Source organism: Lissotriton vulgaris, chromosome 10, assembly GCF_964263255.1.
Source record: "Lissotriton vulgaris chromosome 10, aLisVul1.2, whole genome shotgun sequence".
Classification (NCBI taxonomy): domain Eukaryota; kingdom Metazoa; phylum Chordata; class Amphibia; order Caudata; family Salamandridae; genus Lissotriton; species Lissotriton vulgaris.
The window spans coordinates 173,020,587-173,040,324 of record NC_141698.1 but is presented as its reverse complement, the minus strand read 5'-3'; the positions used below and the strand labels follow the sequence as shown (position 1 = coordinate 173,040,324).

At 44.0% G+C, this 19,738-nt stretch overlaps 1 protein-coding gene across 5 annotated transcripts in view; it reads right to left on the bottom strand.

Annotated features, from left to right (window-relative positions):
• LDAF1 (lipid droplet assembly factor 1) overlaps nucleotides 1–19,738 on the bottom strand; it is a 257,114-nt gene that overhangs the window by 157,083 nt on the left and 80,293 nt on the right. For 2 of the 5 annotated variants that reach the window (XR_015300666.1, XR_015300667.1), the window contains 3 exons: nucleotides 12,546–12,684; nucleotides 9,744–10,726; nucleotides 7,538–9,680 (listed from right to left, as the gene is read on the bottom strand). Coding sequence is in view for 3 of the 5 variants with exons in the window: in XM_086940814.1 (XP_086796940.1) it covers nucleotides 10,627–10,726; nucleotides 12,546–12,684 (239 nt within the window). In the remaining 2 variants the exon portion in view is untranslated. Of the gene's footprint in view, nucleotides 1–7,537; nucleotides 10,727–12,545; nucleotides 12,685–19,738 lie in introns of those variants that run through there. The other 3 variants (XM_086940814.1, XM_086940815.1, XM_086940813.1) reach the window with 2 other exon arrangements.

Sequence of the window (19,738 nt, the reverse complement as noted above, 5' to 3'; positions counted from 1 at the left end):
AAAAATTACACCAAATTAAAAAGAAGGCTCTCAAACACCGAAGCAGAATGGAAACAATAATCGAAAAACAAAATGAGGATTTACTGGAGACTGTTACGGCCATGGATACATGGTGTTGCCAAGGACGCTGCCCTGGCAGTAGCAGAAGATGAAATTAAGGAACTGAGAGCACAACTAGCCATACAAAATCAGTTCTCCCCACAAGAAGGAGACGCTGGCGGCGGAGACTCTTTCTCTGCGGTTAAGATCAGGTCATGTGGCAAAGCCCTGAAGAAGTCCTTGACAGGACGAAACACATTGGCTACTGTGAAGAAATAAATCATAATAAAGGAATATGTAAACTAAAAAAAAAAAAAACTAACTTTCTTTTAAAAATAGTAAAAAGAATGTGAATGTAAATGAATGTCAATAAATGCTTTTCAATATAACAAATGTATATTAATATGTAACTGTAATAATATGTATATAAAGATGTATGCCTATCAGTAACTCAAAAAAATACATTAAAGCCATATAACTGCGCAAATATGAATGTAGACATGAACAAACATCTTAAGTAACAAAAAGTTAAAAAGCGTTTTGTATTAAAGAGCATATTCCCAAAATATTAAATACCTTTCAAAGTATCACTTTTAGGAATTAATGTACTGCTTTTAAAAGATTCATGCTATTTTTCACTAAATATGTAAAATATAAATAGAAATATTTACAGAAAACACTATAAACCACACTTAACAGGTAAGTAAAATTATGTTTTTTAATCAATTTAGACAAAAACAAAAGCAACAAAACAAAACTTTACAGATCTATAAATTTATTGCAATGAATAGCTTTGAAATATCTGTTTCCATAAATTATTGTACTATTGTTTTAAGAAAGTATGCTATTATCCTTTCTGATATTAGACAGGGCATAGTATCTGGATCTAACATACCACAGGACGTCCAGACTTCTTCGGAAGTCATCATTTCAAAATTCCCATTGATAGACCCAATGAGTCTTGAACAACCTATGAGCAAAACCAAATCAGGCTCTCCGGCAGACCCATGCCCCCCCCCCCCAGTGTCTTTCGTTTGGCACGTCCTATTTTAGAAGACCACATTACCTCCCTCCTGAACAACTCATTAGAAACAGGGACAGTACCAGCCAGTTTTAAGGAAGCCCGAGTGAAGCCTCTGATAAAGAAGCCAGGAGCCGATCCTACCATCTTGAAAAATTACAGACCTATTTCCCAACTACCGTTCTTGTCCAAAATCCTAGAACAACATGTGCTGAAATCCCTGGCCTCGTTCCTGGAGTATCACCATCTCTTCCAGGAACGCCAGGCAGGGTTTCGTGCACACCACAGCACCGAGTTGGTGATGGCTCTCGGTGCTGGATGAGCTTAGGGTGATGGCTGACAGTAAAAAACCGAGCACCCTGATACTTTTAGATCTTTCAGCGGCGTTCGATACTGTCAGCCATACCCTGCTCCTGGATAGACTGGTCAAGTTCGGGATTCAGGACATGGCCTTTCAGTGGCTTCAATCCTTCCTGTCAGGTAGGACACAGCGGATTCAGTTGGGGGATAGTTTATCGGAGGTGGGTAACCTGACGTGCGGAGTCCCACAGGGCTCCGCACTATCCCCAGTATTGTTTAATCTTTACACGCAACCATTGATCAACTCCCTGGTAAACATGGGCTGTCGCGTATTTAATTACGCGGACGATACCCAGCTGCTACTTAGCATAGACAATACGGTCTCTGTGCAGCAGTATGCACAGGACATCCTCAGATTTGTAGTCAGCTGGATGACGGCAAATCTGTTGAAAATCAATCCTGAAAAAACTGAGGTTCTAGTGGTTTCGACTATAAGTTCTCCATGGAGTGATTTATACTGGCCTCAAGAACTGGGTCCCACCCCAATACCTTGTGACAAGGTGAAAAGCCTTGGAATTAAGATTGACTGCGAATTGTCAATGACCAGCCAGATTTCCTCCGTTGTGGGGACCTGTACTGGTCTAATTAGACAATTGCGCAAATTAGTTCCCCTTCTCTCTTCATCCATGCTTCGCACTGTAGTCTCTGCCACAATCATTTCGAGGCTGGACTACGGGAACACTCTCTATTTAGGTCTACCGAAAAATCTGACCAATAGATTGCAGGTTGTTCTGAATGATGCTGCACGACTTATCTTCAGACTCCCAAAAACATCCCATGCCTCTCCTTTGCTACAGAGCCTTCATTGGCTTCCTATTAGGCAAAGGGCAGAGTTTAAAAGCCTTTGCACGGCCCATAAGGCAATCTACGGGCAAGCACCTACCTACATTAAGGAACGATTGGAGGTCTATAAACCAGAACGCAGACTGAGGTCATCTGACGCTCAGTTGTTAGTCTGCCCACGGTTTAAACTAGCAACAAAGGGTGGGAGATCCTTCTCAGTTCTAGTTCCTCAAATCTGGAACAGACTACCCGTGTCCCTTCGCAAAGAAGGTAACCTCCTGCGCTTCAGGAAATCATTAAAAACACTTCTATTCAGGGAGGCTCTGGGTTCACCTTAATCTGCACAATGCGACTGATCCTCTGAACTGCTAAATAGTTGTCTGTCCTTCGGTCATGAGCGCCTTGAGACCTGCCAGTGAGTTGGCGCTATATAAACCGAAGCTAACAATAACAAGATATTATTCGAGAAGCTTAATATATTTTACAGCCGCCAGATCCCACCACTGTCTCCTATAAAGACAGTGCGAGATGCAGATCTGAAAACACTACGAAGTGTATCAGGAACAATTATTGAGGTGAGTGACATTTCTTACTATAACTGTAACTTTCTAGACATTTTGTTGCGGCACGACCGTCCCCGCATACCCGCCCGGCCGCACCCCACTGACCAGCAGCACCTGTGAACTCCAACATAAACGCACGCCGCCGTTCAAAGTAGCGGTAGTCTGCGGGACGTTGAAACAGAAGATCTGCTCACCAGTTGGCGATACTTACCGCAAAAAATGAGCGCTTGTCCTACCATCTTGAAAAGTCTGAAATTCAAAATCTGGAGAATAACCAAGGCTGGAAAAAAGAAAAAGACATCTTTAAACTTGAAAATAAAGTATTGAGGGAGCGTCTGGTGAATGAAGAAAAAAATAATGCCAAATTAAAAAGAAGGCTGGTGGATGAAGAAAAAAAATTACACCAAATTAAAAAGAAGGCTCTCAACCACCGAAGCAGAATCGAAACAAATAATAGAAAAACAAAATGAGGATTTACTGGAGACTGTTACGGCCATGGATACATGGTGCTGCCAAGGACGCTTCCCTGGCAGCAGCAGAAGATGAAATTAAGGAACTGAGAGCACAACTAGCCATACAAAATCAGTTCTCCCCACAAGAAGGAGACGCTGGCGGCGGAGACTCTTTCTCTGCGGTGAAGATCAGGTCATGTGGCAAAGCCCTGAAGAAGTCCTTGACAGGACGAAACACATTGGCTACTGTGAAGAAATAAATCTTAATAAAGGAATATGTAAACTACAAAAAAAACACGAACTTTCTTTTAAAAATAGTAAAAAGAATGTGAATGTAAATGAATGTCAACAAATGCTTTTCAATATAACAAATGTATATTAATATGTAACTGTAATAATATGTATATAAAGATGTATGCCTATCAGTAACTCAAAAAAATACATTAAAGCCATATAACTGCGCAAATATGAATGTAGACATGAACAAACATCTTAAGTAACAAAAAGGTAAATAGCGTTTTGTATTAAAGAGCATATTCCCTAAATATTAAATACCTTTCAAAATATCACTTTTAGCAATTATTGTACTGCTTTTAAAAGATTCATGCTATTTTTCACTAAATATGTAAAATATAAATAGACATATTTACAGAAAACACTATAAACCACACTTAACAGGTAAGTAAAATTATGTTTTTTAATCAATTTAGACAAAAACAAAATCAACAAAATAAAAATTTACAGATCTATAATTTTATTGCAATGAATAGCTTTGAAATATCTGTTTCCATAAATTATTGTACTATTGTTTTAAGAACGCATGCTATTTTCTCTACATACGTAAAATCAAAATACGAATATTAACAAAAAATACTTTTAAGTACACTTAAAAGGTGAGTAAAATTCTCTTTTATAATATCTTATATTAACTAATATACTATTACTAAAAAAACTCATGCTACTTTTTCAAAATATGTAACTTTCACAAAACTGTTTAGTATAAATAATGATAGACTAATAAAAGATATGCCTATATTGAAGGTAAGCAACAATGTTTGTAAAATTATTTATTATTACTATATTGTATACACCAAGATGGTCTATAAAACAGTATTAAACAAATGAGTCACACAGTACAAATGTTTAATTAAAATGTAAATGTTAAGATACATAGTATACATAATAAATGTCTCAGTATGAGTAAGTCAGTATAAATAACAAACAATATGAGATGACAGATTATACATGCCAACATACAAAAAATATAACAGGTAAGTTACATTAACATAATACAATATTATTACTGTTTATTGACCTATTGTATGTCTATTAATAAATGCATAGTCAAATGGCTATATTTGTTTCAAAACTAATCACATTTATATTTCAAAAGTCATTATTGCTAATACAATGTACAACTCCTATGTAAATACAAAGAATACAAAATAAAAAAAATGCTTTTCACAATAACAAAAAGTATATCTAATATAACTTTATTTATAAATTTAAATATCATAAATGTATGCCTATACCTCTGACAATAAAATACGTTGCAAACATGTAATAGCAACTATGAATACAAAACATACAAAAAACAGTTTACAGGTAAGTAACATTAACTAATATAGTAATATTAAAAGAAAATATACTACCAACATATAATAAAAAAGCATTTAAAATCATTTAATAAGGTAAGTACTTTATAAATACTTACAAAGTTACTAATAAAATGTTATTATAAATGTTAAACAATAACCAACAGCCCAAAAACTGTGTATTATCTAAATATGTATTACAAAACAGCATTTACAAAATTAATTGTCTAAACATTAATACAATATTGAACATAAATGCAATATAACTTAGTTTTCAAAAATTAAACTAAGTATATTGGTAACATATAATAAATGTATTTCACAATGTCGAAGGTAAGCCACATTGTTCCTATATCTATTTAATCATACCACTTCAATGTACAACAAAAATGTTATCATATTTCATAACAAATGCTTAGCTTAATGACAAATTATATACAAATATGCAACTATTAATGTATATATTTGTTTGTAATTAATTTATGTTTACAACTAAGCAAACAAATTACATTACAACGCATATAACATAATGGAGTTTTATGCGAACATTTAAAAAAATCTTTACAGGTAAGTAACATTAAAGCATTTTAGCAATTACAATTAACACATATGATTCTCAAAAAAACAAAAACACCTTTAGAAAAAAAAATTAAATCAATTTCACTCCTATTTATCATAAGCATACCTATTTGTCTATAGCGCGCTGCCTGTGTTGCGCACAAAGGACCCTTTCGTCAAGAGGTCACGGTATATGGGAAATTCTTTGTAATGTTATGCCGAGGTATCGGACTTTCCGTGACCCGCTACCGAAACCTGCCAAGTATCAAGAAGCTGCTGTGGTACAGCAGCTCAAGACGGCTTGGAGAGACGCCGTCACAGGGGGACAGGAGGTTGTTAATTTTTTTACTTTGTTGCGGTTTCCCGTTTTACACTGGATTACCTGCATGCTGCATTATGGGACTGGTAGTCCCTGCGATAGGCGCAAGCAAGAGAAATCCGTTGCAGCTGAAGCTCCCCACCACTGGGAAGGAGGAGCGTACTTAAGAACTTGGAATGGGAGGCGCACATTTGGACTATGGCATCTGAAGAAGGCACTTCGCCGAAACTGGTTATGCCTGAAATTCCAAATAAAGCAACCTTCTGAAGCCCCGTAGTGTCCTTTGTTTCTTCGACCATGAGTGGAGGAGAAGTTGGCTTCGTGTTTAGCGCGCTGCCTCTGGTGCGCACAAAGGACCCTTTCATCAAGAGGTCACGGTACATGGGAAATTCTTTGTGATGTTATGCCGAGGTATCGGACTTTCCGTGACCCACTACCGAACCCTGCCAAGTATCGAGAAGCTGCTGTGGTACAACAGACCAAGACGGCTTGGAGAGACGCCATCACTGTACTTGCATCTCCTACTTTGTTCTTGAGAGGTCGGTAGCTGAAAGAAGGGGACAGGAGGTTGGCGGGCGGTTCAGTGAGCACCGCCCGCCACAATGTTAAATATGAGGGATGCGCCCGCCACTGTGGGGGCGCATCCTAATGCACACATCGGGACCCCCGCTCTTTAGGCGGGCGGTCCCGTTTACCGCAAGGGTGGCGGGCAGGCCATCCAAATGACCCCCTTAATGTGTTATTCTCCAATGTTTGCATAACAGAAATTATTAAGCAAGTATAATATGCAACAAATAAAAATAAAGGTATATAGCAATTTATTGCCACCCATGATAGACCTAAGAACTTCTGAGCACTGTACTTTGAGAAAAAGTCTAATAAGGATGTTACCACTACATATGAAGGTGTCACAACATTGATTCAAGAGAGCTAACATGTGAGCTCACCCGTTCATGCTAACAAATAAATAATTACTAACTAAAGTAACTCCAGATTAGTTTTACAACATCGTGAAATATGCCCCCAGTAGGCTAAGCCTAAGTGTATTAGATGTGACTATGATTCTATCATTTGTCAATACTGATTATTGTTTCAGAGATGAGGTCTTTATATTTGCCTGATAAATATATATTGCAGTGACACTAATTAATGCTCCTAATCTCTGTGCTGATCCTTTGTTTTTATTTGTTTTTGTTTGAAATACAACAGTAATAAAAAAAAAAGCATATGAAATGTAAATATACATTTCACACTGCATATGCAAACCTGTTCATAAATACAAAAAAAACTAAAGTATGGAGCCATTATACGAAATGTATAGATTTCTTGTTAGATGTGCCATGTTTATGCATGAAAAAACGACAATTATAATGTTACCTTTTTAAAACTTTCTTTAAACAGAATTATCTGAAAAAAATGTATGTTAAAAAACTATTCCTTTCAAAAATTGTCTAAGTGTACAATATTGTATATAACAAAATATATCGCTATTGTAAGACAATAAATACATAAATAACAATTTCATACGTTACACTTTGGATACAACTCATTTATAATGTACCTTACTTTTAAACTTTAAAGCTGTTAACAAAAGAATACTTACCCACAATTAAACAAGGAACAAAAACACGCTTATTGTGAATGTATCCATATGTATATAATAAACATGTAAATGTTTACAAACAAACGCTACCTTTGACAAACTTCATTCAACACCTACTCTTATTGTATTACTTACTTTAACTACTGCAACATACAATATAAAAGCTATCTACAATGCTAATAAACTTTAACTAATATGATGCGAGACCTGTTGCATTGCAAATGCTTGTTTAAAATGATTCCACTTTACTGAATTCACTTTTTATTACCACTTTAACATTTTACAGGATTGATGCAAAGAAAACAATACAACTGATTTAATCAAACAGCTCAGTTTTAAAGATTTTTGTGAAGCAAAATAATTTCCATACACCAGCTTTCACTATCAATGCCAATGTGATATTTTGACAATAGCCAATTGTTGCAACTGAAAATATAGTGAAACATTACCCTAAGATACAAAAATATTAAAAATGTGTTTATCAAGTGTGAAAAATGAAAGCCCTCAAAATGCATTTCTAAAATACTCAAAAAGGTACAAGAAATGAGAAAAGTTACTTTTATAAATAATTCCAATAAATATATTTGACCACTGTGGTTATACCAAGCTCTAATTTTAAAAGACTTTCAAAGCCTGATTAACATGGGTTTCTCACCAAAATAGTGAAAAAAGTAAACTAGTCATGTAACCTTTAGTAACATGTAACATAAACAAAGTCATAACACCTGGAGTGATAAATTGTTGCTATTTAGTGTACAATCATTAAGCGAAAGTCTGTAAGGGATTTTCAGTACATTTACATCAAATCCAACTAGAAAATTCTGGTCTACTTGTAATGCTTCAAAGAAACCCATAAAAATGCAAGATAGCAGGCTAGATGCTTTGCTAAACCAGTATTGGTCTGTCAGAGGTTCGTTAGGATTCTTCTTGAACGAAATACAACTGTTTTTGGCAAATGCCCAGTTATTATACTGGTGACATAATAAATGGTGAACGTGACAGTGTGAGGACTAGTATAAGGAAGAATACGGATTTTCAAAATCACTGGTTACTAATCGCCAGGTGACTAACCTGGTTTGGTTGCTCAAGCTTCGGTTATTCCAGCCAAACCGTCATCTTGTGAAAATAAATTAGGCACAAACCTAATTTGTAACTAAGAAAAGTACAGAAATTAGGAAAAATATCATGTTCTCTGCACTACATCCTTCTTTCCCAACCTAACTATCAATTAACAGTTGTACTAGAATTGTGTGCATTTTCAGCTCCCAAATTATGAGATTTAAAAATATGTTTTAAGTATTCCATCTTTCTTAAGCTACCTCAACATTCTTGCATGAAATGCTGAAGTAGAGGAAAAGTGCATTATTTGAAACATGGGTGGACAAAGTGAAGAATATTTGTTAGCAAAGACATGGCTACCAATTAGATTAAGGTAATCCGAGTAAACCAAGAAAGGATTTAGAAAATTGGCCTGAGGGTGGTCTGATGAGCTTTGAGGTAAAGGGCCAAACTAGCCCTCCCTCTCACGGAGAACTCCTCTTGCTTCAAATTCGCCCTGTAGTTTAACAATTTTTCTTGTGGCTACACCAAAGGTAAGTAGCATCTTAACAAGATGACATGCAGTGTCCTGCAAGTATACTATTTATATGTCGGGAAGAAACCCTATCCATCTTTAACACCTTGACCGCGGCGCGAATCCCGCTGCGGTGTTGGAGAATTTATGAGTGGGCGGGGTTTGGACGGCCCCTGGCTGTCCTCCGCACACGCCCACTGTGACAACTTGTACCACCAATAAGAATAACATTTGAAAACAACCAGCAGGTGGGGGGGAACAAGGACACCATGGGGCCGATTAGGATGGCGGACGGACCTGCGTCCGTCCGCCACCCCAGAGGAGGAGGGACCGTCCGCAGGGGCAGCGGCGGTCCCTTCGTGCAAATTAGGATGTGACCGCCACCCTGTATTTTTAACATTGCGGCGGGTGCTGCTTGAAGCAGCACACGCCGCAATGTTAAAAAATGCATGTTTACCTTTGCATGCACGAAGCGGCAGGCACCGCGTGGTGCCTGCTGCTTCATGCACGCAAAGGCAGGGGGGTACCGTAGGTACCTCCCACCTCCCCCTTCACCGCTGGGGGCCCGCAACGGGCCTCCAAAGAAACCACCGTATGCCTTTCCACGGCAGAAATGCCGCCGTGGAAAGGCATGGAAGCGCCACCATCCTAATGTGGCTGGCGGTGTCTGATAAACACCACCAGCCATGTTAGAGCTTTTCCGCCGCGGTCGGAAGGCGACCGCGGCGGAAAAGCGGCGGACGGAAAAAAGATGCCCCAGCCATCCTAATCTGGCGGGGGGTCTTTTCTCAGTCCGCTGCGGATAATCCGCATCCTCCGGGCCGGCGGTGGCTTCCGCCGGGCCGGAGGATGCGGATTATCCGCTATCATAATCAGCCCCCAAATGTATATAAAAGGAGTGGAGAAGGATTGAGCAGGCTGGAGGAGTATCAACGTTGGGTGAGAGGGTGGTTTGTAATATGTATTCTGGGGTGGAGTGAGAAGTATCCCTTATGAAGGACGGGGGCATCTGTCAAATATGTTTGTTGACGCAGACGGAGGAAGCACTGGACATGTGGATACAGGGATGGACAATCAGTAGAGGTATGCCCAGTTTCAATTGACTGAAAAACCACGAGATGTCAGCCCATATAAAAAATACCCAGGAACCATTATCCCTACATTAATTTATCTATTTCTGTAAGCTACATGATCCAGTGCCCTGCACAAGAAGAGACCTGAAAAAAGTCAGCAGGTTTAAGAATACTATGCCATTTTTGTAACATTAGCATATTGCACAATCTTACTGCCACCAATCAAACACCACCATTATCCATAATCCCCAAAAAGTTCTCAGCCAACTTGTGGGGCAACATAATTTTGTCATTCTTTTTTGTGAAACGGAACATCAGTGTATGGGCAGGCTATTTTGCCAATAAGCAAGACTACAAAGCATTTGCACCACTCATATCTGAAGTCCTCTGCTCATCTTTGGGATAGAACCAGAGCACAGAACCTTCAGACCATAGACTTTTCTCTGGCATAGATTTCTGGTGTAACATAACTAGCATTGAAAACTAGCGAAATAAAATAATAAATCATATACATTTTGGAGAAGAAACAGACTAAGCCCCAAAATAGAATTGTTTTGAACACTAGACGGCTCAATAACACGCTGTAAAGATCTGCAGTGAGTAATATTTTGCTGGCCGCACTTCAAATGTGATGATGGAAAAGTTTGACTATAGTTTATGTTGTCTGAGCAAATAAACTATATCTTTCTAGTCACTCTTAGAGTTGTTCACTGAACTGTCTCCAGAAGAATAACCAAAGCCAGGCTGCAAGGTGCTTCTGGGGTGTTCCTCATCCTTTGCGGAGGCCCTAGATCATGTAGAGAAAAGAGACGATTAACAACTAATCATGAATATTTGTAAAACATGCTTGAGTTCCACAGGCCATAGAGGAGCTGGTCTAAACAATGTAATAGTACACGTTTTGCTGACAGACAAGTGTTGCTATTGGAGAGTTAAGATAAACCTACTGGTGTCCAGACCGTGGTGCTTTTTCCATTTCTACTCACAGACAAGTACTCAACTCCAATTTGACAGATCTAATTGCGGACGTCTATACTGAATAAACTGTGTCGTAAGAAGGGAGCCAACAAAACTGATGCTACTAAAGCGGCCCAGTTTTGATTAAACAAAGAAAATATTACATTCGTAACTTGTGATGTCAAGGTGGAAGTCTGATGGTATTCAAGGCATTCTTTGTGAGTGAGTACGAGGGTATGATGGTGGCAAACAGAAGCAATAGCGTTCTTCTGCCCACAATGAGAAAGGGATGTGCACACCTACTGCTACAGGGACAAAAAAAGCAGCGTTCTTCAGCACAGAATTACATGCTTATGTTTGTTTGCAATGCACAAGCCAAACAAAATAACAATTGTGTAATAACTACTTTTGGCTGTTTAACAAAATCTAATTTTTATCTTGTCAGGAACCACTGAACTAGCATAGCAGATGATAAAAGTTTTTTTAAACTTTCATTTAAACCATGTGTTCTGGCAGCATGTACATGTGACAAGTTAATTAGGAGTAAGCATCAGTTTAATTATAGGGCGCAAAGAGTACTTATTTCAGATATATCGCCAGGAAATAAAGACTACTTAGTTCTAACTTATCTCGAACTTACCTCAGATATGTTGGCAAAAGTAAGGGAGCATAGAGGGAAATAAAGCAGCTCATTTATTACCTTGTGGAAGTAAAAGCCTCATTTAAAATGGAGGAACTGCAAGAGCGTGAAAACGACATTTGGTTCTGTAAACAGATGACATGCCCAGTACCTGAAGGGTCGCTAAAAACTCAGTGGTTCAGTCTCTGCAAAAAATCTCCCGATATTTATGCTCAAACTTCAAAATGAACCACACATAAGACCACTTAATTGATAACAAGATCATTTTCACAACAACATTTTTAACATTAAGTTGCATGTTTATGGTAAAAGACACACCATGAATGGAGTCCAGGTAGACCGGCTGACGAGGGGTTATACCCCAAAACCAGTCCCAGTATGCTTGTTTCCGGTCCAGGGAGGCCCTGGCCTGGGAGTTAGGTCTGGACTGCTCCCATGAGGAGGAGGGTCAAGACTGAGTTGCACATGGCTGGGCTTAAACTGGAATGGCATGAGTAATCGAAAAAAACTATGGACCTAGGCCCAGATCTCTGTGCTAGGACGATGTTTGACATTGTTTAGCATTCTGTCCATCAATTGTTCTTTCTGCTTATGCTTATGGTAAGCATTTCTAAAAACCTTAAAACTAAGGGGGGTTTGGAAATGCAGCGTGAAGATTTACTAATGATAATAATAGAGCAATCTGTATAGCACGTAGCTACTGCAGATGAAGTATCCCAGAGTTAAAAGTCTTCAAAACAGTACTGCACTGACTTTGAACAATGAATTATCCTTTACCAGCATATATTACACACCAGCAGTGCTAGACAGAGGCTGGAAATTTAGAGAGATGGCACTATCTCCAGCGGAACAATGGGAACATAAAATGTGTTTTAGTTTGTTTGTAATTTATTGACTGGTTTGTTACAATTCAGTCAGTTTGTTATTTTTGTTTCTCTTGGTTTGAGATTGTAGGATACGTCAGACTTATATATTTGCTTCATTTTGAAAAATTTGCAGCATTACTTACCTTGAAAGGTATACAAAGTTAGTTAGACTTGATACAGCTGCATAGCAGACACTCAACAATCCTGAAATGGCAAACGAAAGGATGGCCAAAATGATAAGAACACAGATCAAGGCGACACCGCTAATGGACATCACAAAACCTGAAAATAAGAGAAAGGCTGGTTACGCAACAAAGAATAGCATCCATAGGTACTCTGGATACTTTGAGACATTAGTTCAGCAAAATTGCTATTTCAATTAGTATAAAGAAGACGTCCTGTCGCATTCGACAGGAAAAACAGTAACTGTGCATGCTCTCAAATAATTCTCTTTTGAGGTAAAGGAGTCTTACAACCCCAATTTTCATTTCTCTATAACCATCCGTGGTGGGAGGAAAAATGGTTTTACCATCAAGGGGCATGGTAGTATCCTTACAATGCTAATGACTTGGGAACAGATTATTTAAGGAAGGAATATGTAAATCACAAATCTACCTCCTTAGGTTTACTCCTTTATTGCAAGCGGATTATCGACTTATCAGCCTTTACACAGGATCACAGGACTACTCGTTTTACAAAGTACTGCAACTGGAAAAAATGATGAAGTTTTTGTTTGGAGGAAAATCCATCAGTAAACTATGTGGAATTAAGCATTTGCTCAATAAACTGTAATTATGTTTACCCAAATAGAAATAGCTTGTTATGTGGAGAAGAACTTTTCTTAGTCTGCCATTAAAAATGGGCAGGGAAAGTTTCCTTCCCTTTCTTATAATGGAAAGCCACACACATCTACCTTCCAAATGATTAAATGTGTGTGCTTTTAGGTTTAAAGCATTTTATTAACACGTTTACAAAAGGAAATAAAGACAGTCGTCGCTAAGAATCAGTGCAATAATACAACCATACAGGAGCGCAACCAGCGCGCAAAGGTTTTGCAACCGTAATGTCCATCTGAGCGTGGTGCCTTGTGGGCATGCAGCAACAATTACCTCAAAAATAAACAACCCCTTCTAGAACTCCCCCCTCCCTTCCCGTCCCCTCGTACTTCCTCCCGCCCTCCCCCCGTACAGTACGAAATTCGCCCTCCCATGTCACCTCCCTCAGTCCACCCCTCCTTCCCAGCTGACCGTAACTCTAGACTCGTTGGTTAGCCGGATCCATTGGTGACGTTAATCTCAATAATCGGCGATATCAAGGGCATGTGAGTTCTTTAAATTCCGTTACAAGTAGTGAGTGAAACGGCTGCCACAGGACATTTAACTGCTCCACCTCTCCCGCCACAATGAGCGACAGCTTTTCCATTCCCAGGACATGCCACAATCTAGGCAGCCAACCCGTGGTGGAGGGGAGTGTGGTGGTACGCCAGTGAATGACTATGTTTTGAACAGCAGAACCCAGTGCAATTGCAATCTGCCTACCCCTACGAGACGTCAGAGGGAACATCAACCCGTTGGGTAAGCCCAACAGGACATACGCGGGGAAGCGAGGCAGCTCAATGTCAAAACAGGAATCAATCTCATCTAAGACTTCCTTCCAATAGGGGCACAACAGGGGTCAGTCCCATAAAACATGTGTAAGTGTGCCTATCTGCCCACAAGCCCGCCAACAAGTGTTCTCAATGTTATGGTTCATTTCATGCAGTCTCTCCGGTGTGTAATACCAATATGTGGATACCTTAGTGAACGTTTCTGTGAGTCCCGTGTGGTACACGGAATGTCGTGCCCGGTAAGAAATGTGGTCCCACTCCGTGTGACTTAGGGCCCTCCCCAGTTCCCGCTCCCAGCGTTCCCTACCCGGGTTATAAATATGAGAGGAGGAAGGCTGCAAGAACTTATATAGATCCGAAATAAGTTTTGTGTCCGAGGTGCGCGTCACAAGCCACTTCTCATAAGGCCGAAGCCTCCTGACCTCCGATTCGCGCACTTGCGGCTGCACCTGCACATACTGCATCCTTTCCGTCTCAGGCATTTGGTATTCCCGCCTGAAATCTAAAACGGGATGACAACGTCCGGGGTATACATGTGAAACAGCGTTCTGCATCCCGCATTCCGCCAGTGCACAAAGGCCCAGAGTTCCATCCTCGGATGAAAATCTGGGTTCCCAACCAACGGCGTGAACGGCGAGGGGAAGGTAGTGAGATCATGTGCAACGTTAGTAGCATCCCGCACTCTCATCGGGACTCGCATGACGAATGACGCATACAGGTTGGGGGGACGGTGAGCCCTACGTAAGAAGGGCACCTCCTGCAAACTCCGGCCTGCGACTGCCTGATCCTGAAAAAGCCAGTGCTTGTCCGACTCCCACTTGCTCCACTCCACCAGATATCGCAGTTGTACCGCCTGGAAGTACTTGCGCAAGTCCGGTATGCCCAGTCCCCCAGCCTCAGGGGCTAGTGTGGATAAGGCTCTCTTGAGTCTGGGTTTGCGGCCCTGACAGATGAAGCGTGCAAGGTCCGCTTGAGTCTGCTGGATCCATCCTTTTGGGGGCTGGAGCGGCAGAGCCCGGAAAAGGTAGAGCACCTGCGGCAGGAGAGTCATCTTCACTGCGGCTATTCTGCATAGCCAAGACAGTGTTCCCTTGCTCCAGCGGCTCAGCTCCTCCTTAATCTTCTTACCCAAGGCTGCGTAATTGGCGGACACCATAGCGGGTAGGGTGGGCGCCAATAGTATGCCCAGGTATGGCACCAAGTCTTTAGACCAGTGCATGGGGAAGAGGTCCTGTAATTCCGTTCTTGTGGCAGCAGTCAGTGAGACATCAAGGGCCGACGACTTTCCCATATTCATCTTGAAGCCTGCGACAGCAGCGAAAGCCTATAGCTCAGCGATACATGCAGGGAGTGCCCTCCTTGGATCTGCCAGCGTTAGTATAATATTGTCTGTGTAGAGGCTAATGGTGTGTGTATATCTCCCCATCCGTATGCCGGTCGCATTCGGGTTTTGGCGTATCCTTTGGGCAGGGGGCTCCATATAGAGTGCGAAGAGCAGCGGGGACAATGGGCACCCCTGTCTGGTGCCCCGCTCTATCGCAAATCTCTGAGAGCTACAGCCATTCACTCGTACCACTGCCGATGGAAATCGGTAGCAGTTGAATACTAGAGTGCAAAATTTCTCTCCTATGCCCACCTTCGATAGAACCTTCTCCAAGTAAGGCCAATGTACCCGGTCAAAGGCCTTCTCCGCATCAACAGCCAGTAGCATTCTCTCCCCGGCAATCCGGGAGGCCTTCTCTAGAATATGAACCACTCTCTTGGTATTGTCCACCGTTTGCCTCCCGGGGACAAACCCCGCCTGATCCGGGTCCACCAGTCCCGGCAGATGAAGTGCCAGGCGGGCCGCCAGGATCCCGGTATACAATTTGAGGTCGATGTTCAAAAGAGAGATCGGTCTGTACGAGCTACATTGAGCCTGGTCCTTCCCCGGTTTGGGGATGACCGACACCGTCGCTTGGAGTAAATCTGGAGGGATAGCTCCAGGGGCGGAGAATGAATTAAAGAGGCGTGTAAGGATAGGCGCCAGCGCGGGGCAAAATGTTTTATAAAAAAGGGACGTATAACCTTCCGGGCCCGGGGCCTTCCCGTGTTTGAGCTTGGAAATGGCTGTAATCACCTCCTCAACTCGAATGTCTTGTTCCAGATATTCCGCTTGTTCCGTGGTGAGGGAGGGAAGGTCAACCGATTCCAGATATTCTGCCTCCGCCTGCGCCGATGGGGGCTCGCCTGCATACAGTTCGGCGTAGAACCGACGGAAACCCTCCGCAATCTGGCTATCCTCCGTGGCGGTCTCTCCAGAGGAGATCGATAGCTCTTTCACTAAGTGTCTTTGTTGCGCCACTCTGAGCTTGTTCGCCAGGAGCCGGCCGCACTTATCGCCGCCCGTGTAGTACGCGTGTTTCAGGCGTAATGCAGCATATTCCGCCCTGTCTATATACAACGCTGACAGGAGTTTCCTCGCTGCCTTGAGTTGCTTCCAGACTCTGGGGGCTCCCGTTCTCTGATGCACCTGTTCCAGCTCACGCACCTTACAGGTGAGTTTGTCCCGCGCCCTATTCTCCGCCGAGGAGATAGCGATGAATTCTCCTCGGAGCACTGCTTTCAGTGCTGCCCACTGTGTCGCCCGGGTAGTATCGGCATTATCATTGTGCGTCTGGTAATCACAAATCGAGTCCTGTATGTGCTTCACCACCGCCTTCTTATGCAGAAGAGCGTCTCTGACGCGCCATACCCCGCGTGAGGGAGACATCGGTGGTAGACGGAATGTGCCCGTGACGGGGGCGTGGTCCGATAGCAAGAGAACCCCGATCTCAGAGGCTATGGCCAGGTCCCAGACCGGTCCCGTGACCAGAAGATGGTCCAGCCTCGCATAGGTTTTATGTGCGTGCGAGTAATTGGAGTAGTTGCGGACGGCGGGATGGAGGCGGCGCCAGAGATCGTGGAGAACCAGGTCGTCCAGTTGGGACCTGCCTATCTGCGAAATCTCCCCCGTCTGTGGGTGCCTCTGCGCCGACCTATCCAAAGACGAGTCGAAGACCATGTTCAGGTCTCCCCCTATGATTATGTGCCTATCCGGGGTGGCCGTGATGTCCGCCAAGGCAGAGCGAAGGAATCGTTCCTGGTGTTTGTTGGGGCTGTATATCGACCCAATGGTGAACACCAGGCCTCCCAATTTTACTCTGTATGCTAGGCGCCTCCCTTTCTGTTCTGCCAGTTTATGTAGGACCTCCCCCTCAAATGTTCTGGACACTAGGATTGCTACTCCTGCCGTTTTGGTAGTGTTGGAGGAGAAAAACTGCATTGGGATCTTTTGAGACCGCATCCTTTGACAATCTCGGGCCAGGAGGTGGGTCTCTTGCAAAAGACAAATATCAGCTTGTATATTTTCAAGCAAGGACAGCACTGCCCTCCTCTTCACAGGGTTATTCAGCCCTTTCACATTAAGAGAAACGACCTTAAGGGCGGTCATTGACGTGGATAAAAGTCTAGCCCTATAGGTGGGTCACGGCCCAGGAGGGGCGGCCTCGGTGCAATTAGTGTGTAGGAGTAGTGTAAGAGCAGAGCAAGTGCATCAAAAGTACTGTACGGGTCCCGCCCCTGCCCCCCCCAGATCCCCATGAACATCCCTCAAACTGCCCTTCCCTCCCCACCCCTTACCCCTCCCCTCCCCAACAGTCCTTGCATGCAAACCAACCTCCCTCCCTCCCTCCCCTCTCCCCGCCAACTCCCAAACCTCCACCCAAAACTACCGACCCCCCCCCTCCATCCCTCACTCCCCAGTCCACACTCAGAACTACCCCAACCACTCCCTTCACCTCCACCCCCCCCGCCAACCGTTCCCAGAATCCCATTGTCCCAGTCCGGTCCACAATGGACAAGTCTGTGGAAAGTTACTCAAGTGGACGTCCAGCCACTACACACCCCACCCGCCGCCCCCTCTCCCCCAGTCCCCCAAACCTGCCTTGCCAGTAAAGTTGTGTCGATCTACCCCGGAGTTCATTCAAGCCGTCAGAGCAACATCACCAGACGCCGTGTCTCTGGTCACTTCTTGGAACGCGTTGGCCATGTCCGCCCGGATAGTGGGCGAGTCCAGTCGTGCCGAGGATGCAGAGGATCGCCGCGCTGGGATCGTTTGCCAACCGTCTCTGGTAGTGCGTCCTCGGCGAGGGGTGGGTGCAGCGTCATCAGCCGCAGTGATTCCAAGCACTCCACAGGTGTCCTGGAGAGAGCGGAGCTGGTGCAGAGTCCCGTTCCACCTAAAAATAAGGCGGAAAGGATGGCCCCAGGAGTACTGCGTGTTGTGATCCCTCAGGAAGTCCGTTGCTATTTTGAATGCTTTGCGCTTCTTGAGTGTAATTACCGACAGATCCTGAAAGAGGGCGACCTGATGCCCCCGGAAACACAAGGACTGCTGCTTTCGCGCTTCACGGAGGATCCGTTCCTTCAAAGGATAGTCTGGCAGGAAGGCCAAAATATTTGGGGGAGGGGCCGAGACTCAGCGCATTGGGCCCACTCTGTGTGCTCTGTCTATTCTGATCGGGAGATCCTCCGGCTACCCCAGGATCTCCCGGAAGAAGTCTCTTAGATACCCAGCCACGTCCTCACCCTCTTCTCCGGATGGAATTCCCTGGACCCTAATATTGTTGCGACGGGACCGGTTTTCGAGATCCTCATTGTGCGCCTGGAGGTCAAGTTGTTGGTCTCTCAAGCGCAGCACCTCCTGTTGCAGCTGCGCAATCTCCTCGTCTCGGGAATGACCCGCTTCCTCTAACGTGGTCACCCTCTCGCCCAAGCCATCGACCTCTCCGCACCTCCTGAACCTCCCCAGCCACCTCCTGCTTCAGTGCATGGAAATTCACCCTGAGCGAGCTGAAGAGTCTCCAGGAAAGATGCGGTGCTCGATGATTGCTGTCCCCTATCTTGCCTCGCCGGGCCTCTATTCAGCATTTCAGGTAAAGTCCGGTCTCCCTTCTTGCTTCCTCTGTTGCCAGCCATATCCCCAGCGGGGTTGCACACCAGGTGGTGCGCCGCTTAGGCAGACAGTCACTTCGGGCGGACACAATCCCTGGACGTCACTCGTCCTGCTGACCGGATATGCACAGCGCCTAGATCCGCAGCAACCCTCACGTGTATCCCAGCGATCAGCTCACCCCAGCTCCGGTCACCTTTACCTTCTCTGCACTCGTCGAGGCTGTCGTCCCTCCGATCGTTCGGCGCCTCGAGTGCCCACCACCAGCGGTGGATCCGACCTATGCACTCCCCCTCTTTGCCACAGCAATCTTCAGATCCCCCGTCGACCACAGGCCCCAGGCTCAGCGGGTCTGTGCGCCACTACCTCCGAAGATCGTGGTACGGGAATCCAAGGTCTCAAGCTTGCGTGAACGGCCTCTCCCTGCCCATCAACCGGTAGATGTCGTCAGCCAAGGATGGCAAGGCGCTCCACACCCTCGGGTACACCGCCTCAGCGATCTGGACCCCCAAGGTCAGATCCGGCAGAGTCGGGCCCGGTCCGTGCAGGTAGTCTGGGCCTGCTGCGATAGGTCCACGGTGCACCGGGGCGGCACCCGAGGCAAGCTGTCCTCTGCGGGCCCCTTTGCCGGCTAGTCCAGGTCTGCGGCCGGGGCTGCTCCGTACTCCACTTCGTGAGTCCCACCTGTGAGAGGATCCGCGCTGGGGAGCGGTCTCTCTCTCTCTGATGATCGCTCACCCGTGCCCCCAGCGCCGCGG